The sequence below is a fragment of the Mycteria americana genome, chromosome 4 (genome assembly GCF_035582795.1).
Source record: "Mycteria americana isolate JAX WOST 10 ecotype Jacksonville Zoo and Gardens chromosome 4, USCA_MyAme_1.0, whole genome shotgun sequence".
Lineage (NCBI taxonomy): Eukaryota > Metazoa > Chordata > Aves > Ciconiiformes > Ciconiidae > Mycteria > Mycteria americana.
In genome coordinates this window covers 13146775-13170709 of record NC_134368.1, presented here as the reverse complement: position 1 = coordinate 13170709, position 23935 = coordinate 13146775, and the positions used below count along the sequence as shown (strand labels likewise).

Below are 23935 nucleotides of genomic sequence, written 5' to 3'. Positions count from 1 at the left end.
TTTTTTGTAGGGGCTGGTATATCAGGAAACCTAGCCCAAATGACCCCGAGTCTCAAAGACTGATTTCACCCTTTGCTCTCATAAAGTACAATAAACTTCTGGGCAATCTGAGTCTGCACTTAGATCTTGGAGCCTGTAGATGTGCTGACCATAAACAAGAAAGGAATCCCCAAGTGCAAGTACAGCAGAGCTAGTCCCATAATCCTTAAAAAGATATTACTGTGGCAGGAAAAAGAAGTTGAAGGAGTTGAAAAGGGCTGAAGAAATCTAAAAATCCCCAAACATCATACCTCTTCAAGACAGCTTTTGCTTTCCTTGTAATTTAATCAATATTTCAGTTGTTTCTTTGGGGGAAGACAGTCACATGGGCCTTCTACACATACCTGTAATTGCCTTTAGGTTGTACAGAGAGCTACTGTTTACAGGGAAGCCTTCAGAATAGCTTATTTTTAACACTCAAATTACTTTTAAAAGTTACATAGTTGGACTATAAGCAAGACGACAGAAAAATGAGAGATCTGGAGAAGATGAGGTCAAAGGGGTGACAGCTCTCAGCAAGATCTTCCCCATATGCAAAATCTAGACTTGGCATTTTGTAAACAATAATAAAGGAGCAGATCCAAAGGCATGTGAAGGAAATTGCAGCGTTGAGAGGCTGTGAGGCTCAGTCATTGCAGACAGACAGACAGGAACAGCAGTCACCAAGAGCCTAATTGGGACTTGAGTCAGATTAAAATTAACTGTTGCATCCTGTTGGCTTGTTGGATACAGTTTGATCCAGATCAGCTCTGGGATCAGGCTCAGGACCTGGCTGTCACAAGGTGGAAGGCATCTTGGTGGCTCCAAGCCGCAGCAGTGGAGGTCGGTGGGAGGGCTCCTTTTGCGGTCAGAAAGGTTGATGTGGGGTGGGCACACTCACGCACCTCGGCCGACTCCTGTCCGCAGACGTTCCCATCCAGCAGAGCAGCGTAAACACACGCCGCACAACCCAAAGCACTAATCTCACCGACATCAAATAAGATGATTCATTTATTTAAAGCTGAGCGCTTGCACAAACACTTCTCTGAGCTCCAGGGAAAGAAGTGCGGGAGACCAAGAAGCTGCAAAATGTGAACCAAGGACAGCAGAAAGTCCCAGAGAAGATTAAAAGTTCACAAGCCACAGGAACAGACAAACTTTCCCAGAGAGGGAACAGCTCTTCCTTTCCCCAGAGGACACTTGTTTTGTTTGTCTGAGGTTTTTGGTGTGTGCTTTCAGCTGTCTGCATGTTGGGGGCTTGTTTTCATTAATTTCTGAAGTGAGAGACTTTTAGGGGTTTGGGGTTTGTTTGTTTGGGGTTTTTTTTAAGGTCTCCAACTGTTTTTTTTTCCTTTTAAATGAGACCTTACTTGTTAAATATCCCTTTTTTCAGCAGAACTAACTAACCTTGGAAATAGGATTGTTTTTGTAACCAGGTGGGGTCCCACCCATCTGCACTCAGCATTATTCACACTGGCCCTCATCCAGAATTTTCCCCAGGACTCTTCAGGGTGGATTTCATTCCTGTTAAGCTGAAAACAAAATGCCGTGGCCTGACCTAGCCTCTATCTCCTTTCAGCTCTCCTGGTTCTTCCTGAAGGACCCACCATGCACCCATCATCCCCTGCCCAAGGAGACTCGCAGCTTTTCATGGTCCTAATGGCAAACACATGGTGCAGATAGATGGATCCAGCAAGGAGAATAGTTCTGTATGTTCACAGAAGCTCCTCACCCTGAATATTTCCCCCCCACACGAAGCAGATCTTTTCATTTTCCAAAGGGTATTTTTGATAACGTTATGTGTTAACAGAGTTGAAAATCAGTTAGCTCCTAACATTTTCAGGTATTTCTTTCCTTCTGTCTGTACCTCCTACAACCAGCGACAACACCCAGTAAGTATTTCACTCTGTTCCCTTGTACGGACTTGGCTTACAAGAATAAATCCCACTCTCCACAGGGGCAATTTCTTTCAGTTTGATCTATGCTAAGCCCCAGCAGCAGAACAGCATCAGAGTGGCCCCTCTGCAGCTCAGCTCCTGGCCACCCCCGTGCCTGTGACACTCGGCAGCCCTGCTTCTCCTTATCTAATGTCCTTGCCTTTTACATTATCTTATTTTCAACTCCTGCCATTTTATCATTTCCTCATTGCAGCCCACTCTGCTTGCAGGGCTGAAACGATGTCTTTTTGCTTGGTCTATGCCAGCAGCAGGCAGCCAGCTGGTTTGCTGCGTGATCATGAAGCAGGAGCCCCCGAACGACAACAAGGGACTCAGTTCCCGAGGCCGATTCCACCCCGAGGGGTGGAATACATTCTCGAGGGGTGGCAGCTTCCCCTCTCCTCATCATCCTCCTGCTGGAATGGGACCGTTTATGGCTTTGTCCTCTAAAACCTGTCTACCAAGCAGCTGTGCAGCCACGGCGCCTGGCTGCTGGAGCTCGTGGTCCAGAGTTTCAGCCTCTCCTGGCCCCAGCTCCTGCTCGGGCAGAGATGCTGGGCTGAGACTCGGGGGCTGATGCCGGCTCAACAGTGAGGACGGGCACCGCTGGCACGCAGTGGCTGACAGCACTGTCTGAAACCACCCAAGGATGTTTGTCTGTCAAACCCTTCCCCTCGGCAAAATCCTCAGGGATTCCAGCGTTTGAAGACAGATGATGCGCAGCATGGTTTTGGGCAGGCCCCTTTCCACGCGGGTTTGCTGGTCTCTGGGGCAGGGCTGAGCTGCGGCCGCTGCCCTGCCTAGTGCCACTTCAGCAGCCGGGGCCATAAAACCTGTCAAACTGACAGGGCACACACAGAGGGAAACCACAAAAGTCATTCTTTCCATAGCCAGCTAGCCAATTCACGTGATTTTTTTCCTGACAAAGTGATAACCGTTTTGCTAAACTTATTTCACATGTTATGAGCATTTTCCTTGCACCTGCTATTGCACATTTCTTATGGTATTTCAAGCTTCCTTGCCCAAATCTGGTACCAAGGTAGCTTCTACCAAGAATTGGCTGGTTAAAAACCACAAAAATTAAAGATCATAGCCCGCTCTTGGCTATCAACATTACCAGTTTGAGGGTCAGGGCCTTAACCTTTTACTTGGTAGTATAACAGTAAATATATATCTACTTATTAGAATCACAGAATCATAGAATCATTTAGGTTGGAAAAGACCTTTAAGATCGAGTCCAACTGTTAACCTACCACTGCCAAGTCCACCACTAAACCATGTCCCTAAGCACCTCATCCAAACATCTTTTAAATACTTCCAGGGATGCTGACCCCACCACTTCCCTGGGCAGCCTGTTCCAATGCTGGACAACCCTTTTGATGAAGAAATTTTTCCTAACATCCAATCTAAACCTCCCCTGGCGCAACTTGAGGCCATCTCCTCTCATCCTATCACTTGTTACTTGGGAGAAGAGACCGACCCCCACCTCTCTACAACCTCCTTTCAGGTAGTTGTAGAGAGCAATAAGGTCTCCCCTCAGCCTCCTTTTCTCCAGGCTAAACAACCCCAGTTCCCTCAGCCGCTCCTCATCAGACTTGGGCTCCAGACCCTTCACCAGCTTCGTTGCCCTTCTCTGGACACGCTCCAGCACCTCAAGGTCTCTCTTGTAGTGGGGGGCCCAAAACTGAACACAGGATTCGAGGTGCGGCCTCACCAGTGCCGAGTACAGGGGCACGATCACTTCCCTACTCCTGCTGGCCACACTATTGCTGATACAAGCCAGGATGCTGTTGGCCTTCTTGGCCGCCTGGGCACACTGCTGGCTCCTATTCAGGTGGCTGTCGACCAACACCCCCAGGTCCTTTTCCGCCAGACACCTTTCCAGCCACTCTTCCCCAAGCCTGTAGCGTTGCATGGGGTTGTTGTGACCCAAGTGCAGGACCCAGCACTTGGCCTTATTGAACCTCATACAATTGGCCTCAGCCCATGGATCCAGCCTGTCCAGGTCCCTCTGCAGAGCCTGCCTACCCTCAAGCAGATCAACACTCCCACCCAATTTGGTGTCATCTGCAGACTTACTGAGGCCACACTCAATTAGCCGTTTTTCTCAGAAAACCTGTGTGACAAAGGCAGCTCTAGTATATACCACCTATACATATATGCACTCTCTCTGCATCTATCTATATACATCTACATATATACCTGTATGTATCATATATACCCACAAACATATGCCCATGAAGGAAGTTAGAATTACACACTAGCAATTCTGCCTGTCCACACTGCGTCTTGCTCTCCCATCTAGCCATCAGCTAGGACTTGGCCTGCAAGGAAGCCAGGCATGAAGTGACAACCTGTCACCGTACCGAGCCCTGCAAAGGAAGGCAAGAAAGTTGTACTTACCGCAGCTGGCAAGAAAAGGAGAGCAAAGGAATTTGAAAAAGGCAGTGAACTTGGTGTAACAGTGAAAAAAACATCTAAGAACACAAAATGTTTTAAATTTCAGTAAAACTCCAAAACCAGACTAAGGTCAGTAGGGAAAACCAAACCAACAGACACCAAACAAACAAAACGCTTACAGGGTGTTAATAATGTTTTGCATGCTTAAAAGTGGGATGTTGCAGCTGATCGGCTGACCTTGGCCACTACACTATAAACTTGCCTCGGAAAGAGCCCTGGAATAGCCTGCGAAGGCACCCACATTCCCACAAAAAATAGCAAACTGCTTAATCTGAGAAAGCTACATTATTTCATATAAGACTCAGAGAAGTCTGAAAACACTTCTTAATTCCCTAACATTTATGTGTACAGAAAACACCTAAAATAATCTAACTGCATGAACTCCTTAGTAAAAATAACGCTCGGGATCAGAATGAGACTGGAGCGTATCGACTGCGAAAGGCTGAAGCTACGACGGCTTGTGAACGATTTGCCAGTGCCACTGAGACTTAGTGGAAGACTCTTCCACTGCTTTACAATCATCATATTTTATTAATCAGCCCAACAGCACACAGTAAAAATTGCAATCTGCCTACAAAGCTGGCACATATGGGAAAAGCTCACTCCTGGTTGTTTTCTTTTAAACAAAACCTACAGTAGCTCCCATTGTTTGTTTGTTTTTCCCCCCAGACGAGACAGCATGTGGCTTATGAGCCACACTGATAGATGCGATAAAGCTCCTGCCAGATCTGATTGATGACCGCACTAGGAAATGCTGTGAAGGTCACACTGTAATTCTCTGTTTGCAGCTGCTCCTGGTAAGAAATGCTACAGCAAAATAAAATCTGGATCCACTAATTGCTACTAAGAGGGAAATTCCCTCTTTACCTTGCCTTGTCTTCTCTTCCAGTTTTGAACAACAGAAATGCCATAAGCATGTGTAACCGATGAGAGACCAGATAAGTTTCAAAGAGACACTCAAACATACTTTAATGGACAAAAAAACCCACCCACAGCAACTGGCCAAATACTGAGCCTTTATACATTTGAAGACGGCGCATAGTAGTTTAGCACGAAAGCAGCATATTAAAGAGCTTTTACTATTTGCTTCTCTGCAAAACTCAGATAATCTACCACTACGCATTCTCTGTGAAGGAGTGCTATCTCGGATAATGTGAATACATGAATTAAGCTCCTTTCCCCAAACTCGTTCATTTTACATGAACCAAGCAAGCACGCTCATTAAAAGTGGCTATGAGCTCAGGATAAATTCAGTGAGCTAGAACATCAGTCAGTTGAGCAGGACACCAAAATCTTGTTTTCCATAAATGTTTAGATGTGATGAGGACAGGGATAAGAGACTTAGGGGAATTCACAAACATGATATAATAACAGTCCCCTAATGAATAATATATATTAATGCAACTCATAGCAATTACCTCACAAAGTGCTGGATTTCTTGGGTATAAAATGCTGTTATCTTCAAGGCATCAGCTACATTACAGATTAAATTTGAAACCACTTGTGTACTCTTTTCTGGCACTTATTATTAATGGATGGAAATATTTTTATTCAGCATTTTGTACTCATAAAAATTTTGGCACAATAAGGACATTACCAACATCTGTCCTAGAGAAAGACAGCCTTTATCACTCAGCTCAAAAAGACATGATGGCAGAGATGCTGGCAGCAGAAATCCCCCAGATAGTCAAAAAATCCCACCACTATGTCGCCATGAAAGGAATAATGCACTGATTTTTTAAAAATGTTTATTTCTTTTTCAGTTTAGGAAAGAGATTTAAAGGGAACAGTCCTATGCAGTTCTGCTTATTTTACCACCAAATATACACCATCAACTTTTAAGATACCACTACATGTAAGGAGCAGTACCTATACAAAACCAAACCTATAAAAAAAGTCCTCTTAGGAGTTTCTTTCCTAGATTTCTTGATGGCCAGTGATAAAATATACAACAGATATTGATTCATCCCTTTCACAGCCTAGCGTATTATCCCAGGGCTACTCTAAGAGACATGATCACCATCAGCTCATTTGGACATTGCTATGTGTTAAGGGTGCTCAGCACCTTGAGCACTCAAATCTTACTATGCCTTGTATTTCATGAACGACTTTCTGTCAAGGTGGCAGAGGGGTAATGGACAGCAGACAACTCTATTTTTCTGCCATTCAGGATTTCATTTCTTACCATATCTCTGGAATCAGGGCTTGTGTCCCAAAAGGTTCATTTGTTATCTGCTATGAGATATCTCCCCTTTCCACAAACCCCGATCATGTTCCTGCAATACTATTCATTAGCATTACTAGCATCAACACGTGTTTCATGACCTGGAGAGTCAAGACTTAACTTTTAATGAGAGAGTAAGAACAATTTAATCTATACATAGCATTTTACAGTGCTGTTGCATATGCAATATAAATACGAGCCCTTCATGTATAGGTAGATGGGTAGGTGCAGTCCGACAGTCACACGGGTGTAACACCTGCACGCTGCATTCAGGGTCACCCCGTGTGATTGCAGCTGCATGTTTTCCTACCTGCTCATAGTGCTGACAGACTATTCTCGGTATTGCTTTATACAGACACTCCCCAAAAAGACATCTGGTATGATATTAAAAACATATTTGCTCTAAGGCCACCTTAGGATGCTTCATAGTAGGAAAGCTAAATCCTCCTGAATTTCAATAGATAACCTTAATAGACGTAGAATGGGAGGAGTACATTCAAGACTTAGCTTTTTCAGTCCTGGTTCAGACTTCACAGTAACTCTGTAGCCCTTTGGTTGACATCAATTCTTCTATTATTTTGGGGGGTTTGAGTCTTAAAGCTCAACTGTGAGCCTAACAACATTTCATATTAGAGTATATTCACCTGGAACGTATCTACTGAGTGTGTAAAACACTCTCCTGCCCAGCCCAGACAGACAGCTCCTGTGCCAGATGAAACACTGTATTTGTCAATAAACTGGTGAATCAGAGGAAATTCAGGGTCATACCAGTAGCTGGGTGTCATTCACATGTAAAACAAGTTGAATTGTGTAACTGGAAGGGATGCATAAATTTTTTGAAAAGTTGACCCAGTAGGCTTTAGCGTGACTGACAATAATACAGAGTGAACTAAACTGTATGGGAGTTTGGAAGCGTAAGTCCTTGCATCCCACCCTCCCACTTCAGCAAGAGATCTCTTGCAAGTGAATATAACGCACGTCCATTCCTCCTCCTCGCCCCCTCCTCGCAAAACAAAGAGCGCAGCTTTGAACAATGCGGTTAACCAGGCGGGCTCCTGGATACCATACTCCCATTGACTGACGTATCAGATACAAAACTTTTGAAAATGGCCGGAAATTAAATTGGTCGACTCCAGATTGCATAAACCAGCCCTGAACCGCTGGCTCTTTGTCCTGGGGCAATGTCTCAAGGAAGTCTGCAGTGAGCAGCAGGGCAAGCCAATTCCTGATCTGCCCTTACAGCAGGTTCTCTTTGCACCACTGAAAGGAATAGCACAATTAGTCAGATGTGTACCAAATACAGCCTGCCCCCATCGAGATTTCAATATTATTTTTTATTTTATGTCTCTGACAGCATCCCTTCAATTCTGAGAGCTTCAGGAGATGAAAATGAAAACCCTCTCCACTAAGGCTGTAAGATTTTAAACAGTGTGAATGGCTGACCTATTGAACTGTTTTTGCATTTTACCTCCTCCTTGTTGCCACTGCTTCAAGAAACACAGTGATTTCAACCCCACAGATATTCCAAATCCTTTCATCTAAAAATCTACCTGAGACCCAGGAACACTACATAACACTTTGAATTTTGCTGACATGTTTCCTGGAAAACACGAAACAGTGGCACATATCACCAAAGGCAGTGAATATCTGCTCATTGTTCTGTGCGCAGGCTTGTCACCGCCATCACAGGGTATCCAGACACACAAAGAAAACTGTAGATGCTCCTTTTCAGAATCCATTTCAAATTCTTCTTAAACCCATCTGGTGCCCTATAGCCGCAGAAAGACAGGACTGCTCTCCCTCCGGCTATAACGCAGGATTTGCTCCTGTTTCACCCCAGTTCCAAAAGGAAAAAGGAATTGTTCAAAAGGAGAAAGTAATTGTGCAGCTCTTCCTATGGAAACCACCAGGAGGCATAAGGGATGACTGAAGGGCACCAAGTGCCCATATAGGAGAGTGCTGATGGATGGATCCATCTGGCTGCCAAGCTGTTCCCTTGTTCCCTGCACCGACCCTTCCCAAAGAAGCAGAGAAAAAGAACTTCATAATACTGCTATTTTCGTGAAAGAAAAAAGTGGCCCTGTAACATTCGGAGCAAACAGCAACAGGGCACCTGCGAGGGCGAGATAGTAATTCTGGAAAATAACCTCTGAGAGCCAAACCAAGCCGTGCTGTGACATTTTTTTCCCCATGGAACAAAACAAAGACCTGCACAAAGAACAGCGGAATCCGTCGGCTTAGGAAGTCCCGGACTGCAGCACAATATTTAATTAGATCTCTCTGGCTTTGAGATGTATTATTTTCTAGTTGGATCTCAGCTGAAAAGATCGGTCATTGCGAAAGTATGATAAATAAAACAGGCAAGGACACACCAAGTGTTTGCATCAAACTGATCATATAGGATCCAGAAGGGAGATTAGCTAAATACTTCTCTGTTCCTGACATCTGTCTTGTCTTGCTTTTCAGAAGTGTGCATTCATTCATCTACGCTGCCTTTCTGGGCAGGTGAACGCCTCGGTTTCTGAGGGCTGCCTGCCTGAATCCGTTCACCTCCTCCAACTCCAGAGCTTTTGGCTGTTTGTCTGGCTCTTTTGCCACCTATTATTTTCCTACCGGCTAAATCTTTGGCAAGTTTTCTCCATCCCCCCCCGCCCAAGATACATAACGCGCGTAGAACCGACTAAGTGAAAACTGAGTTTCCAAAAATCCCCTCAGTGGAAGAAATCAAAATACGTCGCTGCGAACTGAGCCGCTGCCTACCAATCGCAGGCGGCTCTTTGGTGTTAACCTCTGCGTTAGACAGGAAATAAAAAGGAGGGGGTCGGATGGGGAAGCCAATGGGACAGATCTGGAAGGATGGCTCTTTTCGCCTTTGCCCTGACTGAATCCAGGGCTGTAACATGATGCAATCTCTCCGCTATGATGAAACGGGTTCAAGTGGCAAAGTCTGGAGAGAGACCACCTCTTCCCACCCTAAAAGGCGGAAAATAATGACACTCTCAGCTGTACAAAGCAGCAGCCCGGGCTCTGCCGGCTGCCGCCTTTCCCCGGGAAGGGATGCGAGTTTCGGGATGGCAAACAGAGGCTTTCGCTCCGGAGGATCTCAGCCGGATTTCTGCTCTTCCGAAGTCGGCGCACGGGCCGCACCGTGCAGCGACGCCGGGGCCCGGCGGGGAGCCGAGGGGGGCGGCAGCCGCCGGAGCCGCCGCCGCCTGATGCTCGGGCTCCCTCGCAGCTCTTCCCATGTGCTTCTCCCGGCCAAGAAAACGAGCGACCCTCTTTTTTTTTTTAGGCTTTTTTTCCAGTAAGCCCACCGCTTTGCTAGCACGGGGCTGTCTGGAGCAGCAGCGGAGCCTCGGCAGAAAAAGCCCTTGTCTGAACCCAGCCCTTCCCCTCCCTCTTTTGCCTCCTCTTTTCCCTCCCCGCCCGCGGAGCTCGGGACAGAGATGCTGCCTGGAGGGCGAGGGGAGCGAGCGGGGGCCGCGGGAGCCGTCCTACCTTTCCGCCGTCCTGCCGCGGCTGCCGGCACAAAGCGGGCTCCGCGCAGCAGCGGGGGCGGGCGCAGCTCCGGCCGCGCAGCCCAGCGCCGCGCAGCCCAGCGCAGCGGGGCCAGCACCGCGCCGCGCCGGGGGCGGGGAGAGGCGGGGCCGGGGCGGGGAGGAGGTGCCGGCCCGCCCGCTCCCACCGCCCCGGGCCGCGGGGAGGGGACGGGGCGAGGCGGAGCGAGCGGAACAAAGGCGGGCGGGGGGCGGTGCGCGCCCGCAGCGGCCCCGGGAGGGGCCGGGGGTGCGGCTTCCCCCGGGTGTAGGGCTGAGGGGGCCGGGGGTGCGGCAGCCCCCGGGTGTAGGGCTGAGGGGGCCGGGGGTGCGGCTTCCCCCGAGTGGAGGGCTGAGGGGGCCGGGGGTGCGGCAGCCCCCGGGTGTAGGGCTGAGGGGCCAGGGGTACGGCAGCCCCCGGGTGTAGGGCTGAGGGGGCCGGGATGTGCGGCAGCCGCCGGGTGTAGGGCTGATGGGGCCAGGGGTGCGGCTTCCCCCGGGTGGAGGACTGAGGGGGCCGGGGGTGCGGCTTCCCCCGGGTGGAGGGCTGAGGGGGCCGGGGGTACGGCAGCCCCCGGGTGTAGGGCTGAGGGGGCCGGGATGTGCGGCAGCCCCCGGGCAGGGGGGTTCCGGGGGCAGGTGAGCCGAAGTGCCCCCCCCTGCGAGGCAGATGGTGGCAGTTCAAACGCGGGTTTCCTGCCCCGAGTAAAGCGTCCGTGGTGGATGGAGGCTTTTTCCCCGAGTAAATGCTGCAATAGTGCGATCTCCCAGCCGGAGCCTCGGTGCAGTCCGTCCCCTCCCCACCTGTGCCCGGGGGGTGCTGTCACCGGGGCGGTCAGCTGCGGGGAGTAACCCGCAGTGTGGATCTGGAGCACAGGGAGCGTCTTGCCATTCATCTAAAGTCACAATTGAAGCCCTTTTGTTAAATGGTGTAAAATCATGCACAGACTCAACATTGATTTAAAACTGGGCTCTGTCACCTTAGTTTAGCTCGATACAAGCCAGATTTAAATCAAGAGTGCAAAGTGAGACAGTTTATGTTGGTACAAGTTTATACTGCTTAAAAGTGCCCTCTGAGAGCCTAAAGCAGGCTTCAGTTTTCCACAAAATTGCAGATTGAACCAGTGCAAACTTGCATATGGACACGGTGGGTAAAGACGTTCCAACTTTGACAAGTTCACATATTTATTTTCTTCTCTGTCCATAAAGAAATTGGAAAACTGAGGCCACAGAGCCATGTTACTAAAGGAAGAAGATTAGTTAAGGCAACAATATTTCTTCATCTATAGTCCAGCTGGGTGTTAGAGCATCTTTTCTTTTACTCCAACTATAACAGTTGGATGCACAAATGTTCTCTTCTGAGAAGTATTTGTGGAGCATTCTACATGCAAGTTCATCATTCTGTACAAGCTTGTCGCTTATGTTGTTGTACATCTTACAGTATACAACTCATTAAGCATCTTAAATTTTGGTGAATAAAATTTGGTTTGATCTGGCCAAGTTTAATGTGGCCTTCTGTCCTGTTTCATCATCCTCAGTCATTCCAATAGGGTGGTACCCAAAGTAACAGGTTCAACCAGGGAAAATTCTATTTATTCAGCATTTACACTGCGTGGCCAGCTAGGATATGCATGAGATCTCTGTAGCCTAAACCAGGAGTGCTGAATTCACAGCCCAACATTGTCAGGACAAATTATTTAGCCTAAAACCTCACTTTCAGCTGTTCTCTTTCTTGTATTGCCTTTGGGTATGGGCAGGGAAGGACTTGCCTGCTGGATGAGCTCTTCTGACAGCAGCAGCCTGCTCCTACCTGCCTTTTTTTTCATTCTGCTTGTTGGGAGCTGGCAGGAGTGGGGTTTGGAGTAGTTCGAAGTAGTGATTTTTCTGGCAATATTAAAGGGCTTAGTCGGCCTTGAAAAATTAAACCGTAGCTCCTCTTCTCCACAGTTCAATTGCTTTCAGCTATTGCTGTCTTAGAGCTACTTGATTTGTATCACGATCTGTGAAACATGATCGCTAGAGAGAATAATCCAAAAGTTTGCTGTAAAAGCACAGCTCTTGGCTGCTCTGGCGCATGCAGTGTAATCCGTGCCTAGCACCACTGATTTCTGTGCTTGCAGTGAGCACTTCAAGGGTTTGGTGGCTTTACTGCCTCCGGTTTGATAAATTTTAACGCCCACATTACATGAAGTAACACTTCAGTGTATATCCCCTGCCTGCCCTACGACGTTGTGTGGCCCCTCTGCCGTCTAAGCAGGGTGCTTGGTTCTCGCAACGCGGCAGAGTATTTCTTCCACAGTAATGTCCTGAAGACGTTAGGAAGCTGATCAGCAAAGAAACAAAGATGAGAAATAGTCATCACAAGACAGGCAAGAAAATAAGCACTTTATGCCCTATGCCAGATGAGAAAGTGAGATAACAAGGGGTTTGTCCTTCGGCTGTTGGACAGCTTGGTGAGGACTTCCTGGCTTCTGGCGGTAACTCCACAGGGACTAAAGAATGGGCCATCTATCACAGAGACAAACATCCAGTTCTTCTTGAAGACAAACTCTCTCTAAAGCTGAAGTGTTCAAAAGAACTTTTTTCTTATTCGAATTCTTGGTTTCCACAGTGCTGCATTTTAAAATGGCATCCCCCCCCCAGTTCTGAGTTTGGCCATATGCCTGCTGTAAGCTACTTCAGCTGCAAAATAGACCTTAGTGATTCAGTGAATTTCTTTCCCATGAGTCTTAATGACACTATTTAAATACAAATTCTATTTTATAGAATTAAAAGGAACAGTATATAACTCACCTCAAACACAATATGACCAAAATAAATCAATTGATTACTAAGGCGTTTCTTGCATGGAAACTGAAGTCACGTCATTAATAGGAAATCTGTGGTTCACAGTAACTGTACGTCATACTTTGCACCCAATAAACTTCTTAAACTAATCATCTTCTAACACAAAGTAGTAGAAGGCAATTTTGTATAAATCTCCCTATTTGAAACACACATCCTCCGTGTTTGACAAAGTGCCTTCTAGCTTTAAGACCAAACATCCATGCAATGTTCCAAATATTATCTTTGTTCTCAATAATTCACAATAAATTCCCACTCTATCAAGAGTAACTTCACTACCACAGAAACAGTCTTCACAAGCTTTAGGCATGACCTGATGAAGCTTAGCCATAGGGATGCCCTTATCTTCCCGTAATCTTCTTAGTACTGGTTATCACAAAAAAAGAAAATAATCAGAGCAAAAAACCCAAAATAATCGAGTAGTCCCAGCAGTAAGATATCCAAATATCGTTGTTTACAAGATTGGGACTTTAACCATCAGATAATCCCAGCGTGTTGAAGGAGAAAAGTCATGACAATGACAGGCCATATTTATTATCTTTAGGATGTGCTTAGAAGAGTTATTATGCATGTTTTAAGATTTTTTTTTCCCTTGGCAAATCAACATTGGATGAAATCTGAGAAACACAGGCATGAGAAAAAAATCTCCAGCCATTTGTTGTGATTTATGCCTTGTAAGGAACTCCAGGCAATTTGGATTTGGCTCACTTAAATAATGTAAAAAGGCAGGAAAACAGTACTTTAAGCATTTAAAAGTATGGGTCAGTTTTTAAAGATACACTCAATTCCACTTCAAATCTGCCTTGGACTGCGTCCATAAGCAGAGAGTTTGCTAGTTTAAGAGGCCCCAAAACCTTAGCAACATCCCGGTGAGAAAACAAGTATAAGAAAATCTATTGGATGATATGTGATGATTGGTATCCCCCAAAAGTCTGCTCAATACTTTTCAGTAAGACCTTTCAAGACGTTTCTATAAGAAGATGGGGTTTTTTTCAGTATCTTAAAGTGAAATCATAGCTGTAAGAAAGAGCCGATATGTTCTTGTCATTTGGTACCAGAAAGGCTGTCAACACAATCTGCCTCTTTGGGTTGGGTTTTTTTTTCTGGGAGGGGGAGGGCGCTGAGGGATTTTTGTTGTTGGAGCAGCCATAAAAACCTACAATTGTCAAAATGTTGACCTCATGCAGAGACCAGACAGCGCCCTGTGCAGAAGGCACTGGTGTGGTGGGCAGGGGAGGTGAGGGCTCCCTGCAGCGAGCCTTGCTGCGGCCGCCGCCTGCCGCCCCCGGCCTCCTGCTCTCGCATCGTGTTGGCATGGGGGGCATGGATGGTCTCAGGGAACAGCGAAAAGCAGGCAAATCTACTGTGCAAGCTGGGCTGTCAAGAGATGGAGTGACACTACGGTAATTACCACTCTCTTCAGTAAAACATAATGATGGCAGGATTTCAAAACCAGAAGGCAAGTTACAGCTTTTTAGAACAAAAATCTTCTTCTGTTACTTTGAAACTGTGATTTTTCTGTAAGGAAAACACCAGTGTTTCTACAGCTGTCTCAGATGCTTGAGGCATTTACAAACTAGGAATAAATGTCTCCTACCCACAGCAGAAAGCTCTTGATAAAGTTTTTTTTTCCCCTTTCTTATCATATACTGTGATCCTGTTACTGCAGAATCTATTGTTATTAATACTCTAATACTCAGCATCGTTCTGATTTTTTTAAGAGTATCTTTTTGAAGTATCTCTTCAATGACTTGTTTTTTTCTTGGGTCCCACATACTTTCCAGGTTCACTGGGGGAAAAAAAAATCGTATTTTAGATATACTTTTAAAATCTGTTTCAGGAATCTCACAGCGCTGAGTATATATGTGCCCCAAAAGGACTTCTGATACAGGTAAAACTTACTTTTATAGAAATGCCATTCACCTTTCTGCAGAAAGCAAGTTTGAAAAAGTGTGCGTTACAGAAACTTCAAGAAGAGGGATTATGCAGCTTTTACATAATGCACGGGCCCCTCCTTACCCTCGACACAGATAGGTCTTCTGTGTAACAAAACTATTTGCAACTATCTTCTCTTCACAGAGATGTAAAATATCTTAAATTAGGCTCTTCATTCCACTGCTACTTGAGTTTGCATCTGGGTGAAGGAGGGAATACATACAAAAGGTTAATATATACTTTATGGAATCTTAATGTGTAGCTAAAAATGGTTACTTCCCATTCATATGCTTCTGTTTGAGCTAAAGATAAACAAACAATCCCTCCTTTTGATTTCAGTTTTAGAAGAATTTCTATATAACCTGACCTTTGCGGTCTTGCGCAGGTGAGAATGCCACTGATTTCAGTGGGCTTAGCATTTAGCGCCTGACATTTTCAAAATGCTATGCTAACTTGCTTTTATTACTTGCATATTAAACCCCCAGCATCACTGAAAAGTAGCTCTACCTTTGGGTAGTACAAACTTTAAAAAAAAAAAAAATCCTAGTCTCATTATTTTTATTTTTAAATTGGTTGAACACACTGGGAGAAGATTTCCAGTAAATCTCGCCTCCTTGCCCCTGCTTTCTTTGAATTCAAGCAAGATTAGGCCAAAAATGGAATCTCAGCCCTTCCCTGCCTCTTTTTCCCCCTGCATTGCTCAACAAGGTATGAAACTCTATACCTTCCTTCTCCTTTATCATCAAGATCAGGGAACAGCCAGGTCTTAAACTTATCCTCTGTCAAAATAATGCCTGTGCAACTCTGTTGAAAATCTCAATTATTCAGATAAACCCACTGTGTTGTTTTACTTGTGCATTACTTTGCACTTTTTCCTACAGAAATACACGTACGTAAGCACTGGAAAAGCTACTTCAAGTTACTCCTTATTCACACCTTATTTACTCTCGAGTTGACTCACTGTGATACAATGTCACTTTTTTATGAGTAATTTTCTTATCCCTTCAAGAAAGCTTGGCCAGCTTTGCTTTTAATGATACTTTCACAAGTAACAAAGCCATACTTTTTCTGCTCCAAAACCCCTTTCCAATATTTCCATTTAAGCCAATGAATTAGAAGGATTTTGAAAGAAAAATACCTTATTTATGGTTGGGCATGCGCTACTTTAATGCTTGCCTTCCGTGCAGTGTTTGGAAATGAAGGTCTGATGATACAGAGTAAGTATACTTACAAGGTTTGTTCTGCAAATATTAGGCCTCTATTTCTTACTGAATTTCAGTAAGAAGTTTCACCATTTTTTAGTAAGCACGATAGGGTTCAAGAAAATTTTCATAAAAACTTTTAATTTCAGAATAACAGAAGTGTTGTCACACTGATGTTAGTATAGAAATACTAATTTTAGTCATCTCATGAGCGTAGAAGACCTGAAATATGCTAATTTATATGTGAGCCTATTTCAGAGGTACAAAGGTAAAGTAAATGTGAAAGCACATAATCTGATATTTATATTTTTATAGAATATTTTAAAAAACATTTATAGACCCTGGAGGAAAGTGTCTGCCTTGAAATTCAGCACCTCATAATAACCTACAGCAGCAGAGTTCTCCCACTACTGACAACAGGAGTACATTCTTCTGTAGAACCCGGTAATTTTGGCCCCTACTCAAAATAAGAGATACATTTCAGCTTCTATTAGGTATTTATTCTCTTCTGTGCCATTTAAAATAGAATAAATTATTTCAGTAGCCTTTGATTATTATGTTATTTTTATTGCACTGTAAAAATAACCAGTTATTACACTGAAAAAAACGATAAGGAAAAAAATGCAATTTGAACAATTTGATGCTTATACAGTGACTCATAAAGTCCTGCAGGCACTGCCATCTATCAAACACTAGCTGGGAGATGAAAAATGTCTAGTATAAAATCGGCAAAAACTGGGGAGCCCAAAGTGTCTGTATTGCAGATCCTTAAATTGAGAGTTTAAAGTCTGACTAGCAAAATTGTCAAGTGGCGTGAAGAGTATTAACCTGGTTCCACAACTGAATTATTCCAGGCCAGAGAACTGTGAAAATTCAGATTGGCAACTTCAATTTTTTTTAATTTGCTTTTAATCATTTTACCTATTTAATTATCAGTTCATAGAAAAATGTATAGATACTGTAAAAAATTAAAATTACTCTTCTGTCAGAGTTCAGGAGCATGTCGACTCGGGGGAAAAAAACCCCAACAGCTTACAATAGTGAGAATAGCTCTAGCAGGGCTTCAGCATAACGTATATCTGTATTAAAAAAGTCAAAGTCATTCTTACCTTTCTTTGTTCCCTGTAGAAAAAGATGCTATAATGTTTGACATAATGCGGTGAATATAAAGCAAATACTGTAATGCCTTTATTCTGTCAGACCACCTCCTGCATACAAGGTACAATGGGCTGAGAGGAGCTTGCAGCAGAATTATCAGGGGCAAGAAAGGTTTTAATCTCCAAAGACATTGAAAACATTGCCATTTTTAGCAGAGAAGAGTTAGAGAATGTAATAAAGGACTGCATGATAGCAAGTGGAGACAACAGGTCAACAGCAAATCATTCAGGACACAAATGTAACAAGATCGAGAAAAAGAAATCAAGGATACCCCGACTTCTAACAAATGGTAAATACATCATAGCTGAGACAGTAAACCTCTTCCCTAAAGCCTTGAATCATTATAATTTAGATATGTGGGACACGTTGCTTCTGTCTGGTTTTGGTTTCCTACTGATCACTCTGGAGCTGCTGCTGTTGGGCAGTCTGGCACAGAAGGACTACTGGCTCGTCCAGACTGCTTGAATTCTGCATAGATGTGTTCAACCATTTAAAAAAAAAATATGGAACCTACTTACAAATACCTGCGTGCATAGTAGTCAAGATGTCAAACACTGAGTGGTAGGAAGAAAATGTGCTAAATCATGAACGTAAGAGCACTTAGAAAAACGCAAACCTACTTACTTCTCTTAGCTCTACCTCCCAGACGGTGGTTGTGAGGAGGGAATACTAACCAGCTGCAATAACCCGACAGACTTCAATTTGCTGTGCGTGCTTCATTATCAGAGAGGTAAACTATTGAGATCTAATGTTTCAAAGGCATGCATTTTTACTGACTACCACCTTTTCTAACAAACATGGCTTTTCACAGAACAGAAAAAGTGAGAAGGGCTGCAAAGACTCCAGGCACCTCCCGTGAGCCTGTGAGGATTTGGCCATACCTCAGAGGTGGCCTGGCTATGAAGAAGAAATGCAAGCCTCCAGTATAATTTTACATGTACAAGAGGGTTGCAGCCTGTCATTGTGATATTAAAAACATTTGTCTTTTTTTCAGATATTTAAGATATCTGAAAAATGGTAGCCATGCCTGTGAGCTATCAGGTAATCACATTGGTCAAGGGTCAGTCTAGATCTTGGGAAGCTTAGAACATGACCCTTTTCCTCACACGCCCGAGTCAAAGGGACAGGAGAATGCAAGGACACCTTGGAGCCCATGCGCCACACAGATGGCAGTGCCTGGGATCTCACCTAGCTCATCTGCAAACAGCAGAACAGCATTTTCCTGCAGATCTGTGAAAAGGCTAATAAAATTAATGGTCTGGCTTGGTCACGCTTGGGAAATGTTAAATAGATGGTTCCTCATCAAAATGAGGAATGTAAGACAAGGCCTCTCTCTTGGTCTGAACTTATCTTTTTTGTTCATGTAGAACTAACCTTGTCTCAGAGGGTTATTAGATTCCAGGTAGCTCCTCACAACTATGTATTTTTGTTTCTGCAATTCCAGTTTTCAGAGTTCTCCCCTGAACCACAAGGAAAAGAAATAGCAGAAGGTCAGACAAAAATGTCCAGCCTTCTCAGACAGCTATGCTGGTAATCTGGCACGCCTGGTTTCCTATCTGGAATTGTTGGTCAGATATTCCTCAGCAACCACAAAAATCCATGTGTTCCTTTGTCTCAAAGACGATGATGATGAAATAAGTTGGCTCTTTCATTGCTGTGTTTGAGACATGCCTTCTTTAAAATACATGAGGTGAGAATTAGGTCATACGTCAGGGTTGTCATGAACAGCTGAGACATACACTTCAGATCCAAGTATGAAAATGAAATCCGTGACAGAATTCCTTTGCTTCTTGTATACATATCAAAATAGGATCCTTCAAGAGCTATATTGATCCTTTTGAGCTGCATAGCCATAGCCATACTTACCAAAATGGTGAAAGACAGCAGTTCCTTGAACACAGGACTATGGAACAGTATCTTAATAACTCGAAAGAGCATTACCTAAGAAACAGCCGATGATTTGTTGAGACTCTCAGTTTGTTACTGCCAATGCTGGACCACACTATCAGATGGAATATTCTGGCAAAGATTTATCTAATTACTCTGAAATGCATTTTCCATTTCATAATGCTATTTAAGATTAGCATATGGAACTCTAGAAATAAACCAGAACATTGATTATGCACATGTTAGTCTATCCACATTTAATAAGACACTCTTAAGTTCCTGAAAAAAGGCTACATGACTAAAATTCCAATTTGCAGTTTTTAAATGGGGAAAGTATGATAAATTTTTGAAACACAAATGTTGTATTCTCTGGTATGCCATGTTCTGGTTTATGGAGTTTAGGTCATGTACAGAAAACTTAGCAGTGAAGTGAATTACAACACTACTCACTTTATGGCCCTTTTACAGGGATGTATTTGGCTGGTGCCAAGTCCGGCATACAATATCATATTGTAAATGAGAATTTAGTTAGGCTAGAAAGCCTAACTAAATAGGTCCCTACACCATATGACAGCAGACGCTTTAAATATACAGTGATACACCGACATGTATCATCTGAAAAACAGAACAGCTTACTGAGTTATGCCACCTTTGCGCAGAACAGACATCCACAGACCATTTCAGACTTTCAGGAAAATGAAATAAGAAGGGCACACAAGAGTACTTGTTCATCTAACGTCAGCAAAGGTTTTGTGTATGGAAGCCAAAATTCCTTTTTGGTTTTGGCTGGTAGTAGAAACGTAAGTTGATAAACTGACTGTCTTCTACAACATTTTTGCGTGTTTGGCATCGAATACATGCCTGTTTGGTGAATAGTATAATGAACACAAAGAATTACTGTGTTAAGGCACTTTGTGAGATCTGTGCAATTCAAAGTACCGTCCTGATGGCTTGAAAGTGATTTGGTAACATGGTCTAGGAACTGCCAATGGTTGCAAGACTGGTATTCCACCAACTTGGTTAAATCTGGCTTATTATTTTCACTTACAGACTGTAGGCATAGAATTAACTTCATCTAAGATTAGATAGCTTGCAATGTATACTTCTGCAGTTGGATTAGCTTGCTTTATATTCAGTGGACAGAAACATGATAGGTGCAATTCATATAACTAGTTCTGAACATTAGGATGTGATTGAAGTGCTTTTTTTCTCTTCACTGACCATACAAGGGAGCACAGAATGACAAACTGACTTGTAAGCAAATATAGATAGATGATGGGGTACCACTCCTAGGTACAGTTACACGTTGTGATAAGAACTGATGCTCATGAGCTAGAACGTCTACATGGGGGTATATAAAACAAGAATTGTATCTGATTTAGCTCAGGTAGGACAAGGATCTTCAGGAGACACGTTTAAGGCTGTTGATGTTATAATAGACTAAGTGGCTCAAAACAGCATAAATGGGTCAAACAGAGCTCACATGATCTCACTGTCCCCACTTGTCATCAGCTATACATCTGCATAATACAGTACAGCAGCATGGAGCTGTTGATCACGTGTTGCTTAGTAAGGCACATTTTCCTTGCAGCATAGGTTGTATCCTACACTGGTACAATAGCTGCTGTGGTTAAGCAATTTTCAAATTATTTATGAAGATCCACGTTGAACCTGATCTGCACCGGTATATGGATTTCTTTGATCAACCTGCAATTTTTTTACTCATGGAGAAGATGCCTGTAATCAATCTGATGTCCCAGAAAGGTGTAGATGAGGAGTGGTCTTCACCAATGTCAAACTTACTCATCATTATTCTCCAACCAATTGTTCTCCTGGATTTAAATTTTCGTAGTACCAATGGGCCTTGCTGATCACATTTTAGATTGGCCCATTTCAGTGGGCTGCCAATTTTCACATGTAGGCAAAACATAACAAGCTACTCTGAGGTTGAAGAGCATTATGGATGTGGTCTACAGGTGATCAGGAGCTCTCAGTGAAGACTGGCTAATGGTTCTGTACACTGACCATCACCAGTGGAGCAGCTTTTGCTTGGTGAGATGTTGCAGTTGCTAGGTGGATGGTTTAAATCATGACCAACTTCACAGTAAGTTGACATTCGGAGGTACACTTAACGCTCTCCTCACTGAGCAAAACTAATGCAAATTACATATTATTTACATTAATATCATGGGAAGACCCTATCCAGAGCAGCAGTGCAATCTAAAAATTATACACACGTTAGCAAAGTCATTCAGTTATGTATTTGTTTTAATGAGTTTTTTAAACATTTGTATCATCAGACAAAACATTTAGGTCATGAGAAAATATTTATTTCCAACAGCAGGGATTTTGAAAGTTAGTTGGAAGAAGGCATGTTCAATGCTATGGTTTTTCCAATGCTGGGTCAGTTGAAACAGTGTGTTGTAGTGCATATATTAACCAGTTACTTCAAGGAAATGCAAAAAGACATAGTGAAGTAGGAAGTGAGTACAAACATTCAAGGCAGTAAAAATGCAGAATACTGACACATGGCTGAAAAATGTACTTTTTGTAATGCTCTTTTAGTACCACACAAAACTAGCAACTCGCTTTAAAACATTCTTTGTCAGCAACCATTCTTCTGACTATATGAAATTATTAAATTTAATACAGTCTTTCAGCTGGAAGAGATATTAAGGTCTAACGCTCATATCAAACGCTTCGATTTTGTTAGCTTTGCTTGTTATTTAAGATAGTTTCAAGGTACTGCACCAGTATCACATAGGTTTTGTTTTTTTTTTTTTTAAATTGATTTGTATAGAAACATGCAAATAGTAATGCATGAGGGTTTTATATATTTGATTATAATTGGATGTATTATTGATAGAGCACACCAAGCTTTTTTTGTTACATTTTATGCTGAACTGTTCCATTTCCACACCTACCAATTGCCATCACAGTTCTCATGGCTTACCGTGTAAAGCCAGAAAGTGGAGAAAGTAAGAATGTCTTTACTTAGGACATATATTAATGAAAACAATTCTTTTATAGATAGATATATCTATCTGCATATAATTAAGATTACATGGTATTGTTATCAGCATGAAATGTAAAAAAAAGTTCTCCAAACACCCCAAACTCGTAGGAAAACACAGTTAACTGGCACAATACACTCTTAAACCAGTTTTGAATAAGGCTTCAGTTTTCCTGATGAATGGGACTAACTTTTTAAGTAGGTCTGTATACATTTTAGTCATTATAACTGTTTTATGTCACAATATATTCTTAATAAAATAAAAACTCTTGTGTTGTAATTAAAGATAGCTAGTTACCTTCTAGACAAATATGACCTTTTAGAGAGTAGGCTGTGTCTAAAGTATAAGAAGTAGAATTAAGGTGCTTCCATATTTTTGCTTTCATTCTTAAAAAGTACCACACATAAACAATTGCAATAATTGCTTGCGGACATGCTTTTCTTTGGCTTTTACCATATTTTTAATAGCATGTGATCCCCTGTTGGAGAATTTTATATTCGTTACTTACTTGATTTTGTAAAAATTGTGTTGTAAAACTTAATGGAACAAAATGTTGGATGCATTTCCTTTGTCACAGCTACACTTTTTCTCTTCCTTTCATAATTTCCATTTGCATCAAGCAATAACTGCAAGCAACAATAAATTTAAAGCTAGATTTTTTTGCACGTTGTAAACTGGGTAGGACCAGGAGTTACTGACAAAACCATCTGGTCATGCAAGATTAGCAAATTCTCTGTATTCCAACGCGTTGCCATCTAATCTGTCCTGTTTCCCCCGACACATACTAACACAATGAAGCTGGACAATGGTTCAACAGCAAGTGCATGTGATAGTTCTGGCAAGACTATTTTTGTTTTGATTAAGCACGTATTTTATCCGGGAGGGGCTAGAAAAGCAGGGCCTTTTTCTTCAGGTCATTCCGCTTCCAAAGTGCCAGACGATCAAATTCCTCAATGCTCATTTTGAAGACTTCCTGGAACTCTTCAGGGGACAAATGCCTCTTGAAAATGAAAATACAAAAGGTACTATTAAGCTCTTCTGTGCACAGGAATATTTCTGCTCTTCCTAAGTTTTAAAACACACCACAAAATAATGCATTAGGATTTGCATTTAAAATCCCAAATTGGTTCTGGAAAAGACTGCATCAAAACCAAATGAGCTCAGAGTAGCTGGGAAATGAAATTATTGATGGCAGTAGTGACTTTTGAAAATAAATAATCTTTTCAATATAGTTCCAACCGAGCACAAGCTATGGTCTTCGGGAAAAAGATGTGTTTATACACGGTGCTTGATGACAGAGCACGCTGAAACAAATTCAAGCTATTCCAGGACTTTAAAGGGATTGATAACAACGTAATTTCAGACTTGGATTTGTTTTGCCTTGATCTTTAATGAGAGTGGTGGACACCACACTGGTCCATTAATAGCAGCCTTGTAACAAAGGAGAGAGCACACTGCTAAATTCTTAAATCCAAAATATGCTTATCCATGGGGATAAACTCATATCAGAAGTCCAAGCTGGATATATGTTTTTTTTTTAAATGCCAAGAACTATGCTTCTATTTCATGTTTTCATGATTCAATATTAAAAAAAAAAGATAGATGAAGAGGGGAGAATACCAACATAATACATTGGAAGGAGTTAGGATAAGGAAAGTATATACAGTTTGCCTAACAATTACTAGTATATATACACACAGAAAAGGCAGAAAAGATAAAT

General features: G+C 43.0%; 2 protein-coding genes across 5 annotated transcripts in view; both read right to left on the bottom strand.

The window, feature by feature from the left end:
* AFAP1 (actin filament associated protein 1) overlaps positions 1-10280 on the bottom strand; it is a 122068-nt gene extending 111788 nt beyond the window's left edge. Inside the window, exon 1 of the mRNA XM_075499688.1 lies at positions 10138-10280. The gene's annotated coding sequence lies outside the window, so the exon portion shown is untranslated. The remainder of the gene's footprint in view (positions 1-10137) is intronic.
* ABLIM2 (actin binding LIM protein family member 2) overlaps positions 1-23935 on the bottom strand; it is a 185357-nt gene that overhangs the window by 11665 nt on the left and 149757 nt on the right. For 3 of the 4 annotated variants that reach the window (XM_075499693.1, XM_075499694.1, XM_075499698.1), the window contains one exon: positions 21452-23215. The exons of the other annotated variant lie outside the window; for it this stretch is intronic. In XM_075499693.1, the coding sequence (XP_075355808.1) occupies positions 23102-23215 (114 nt within the window). In that variant the 3' untranslated portion in view covers positions 21452-23101. Of the gene's footprint in view, positions 1-21451; positions 23216-23935 lie in introns of those variants that run through there. 4 annotated transcript variants of the gene reach the window in all.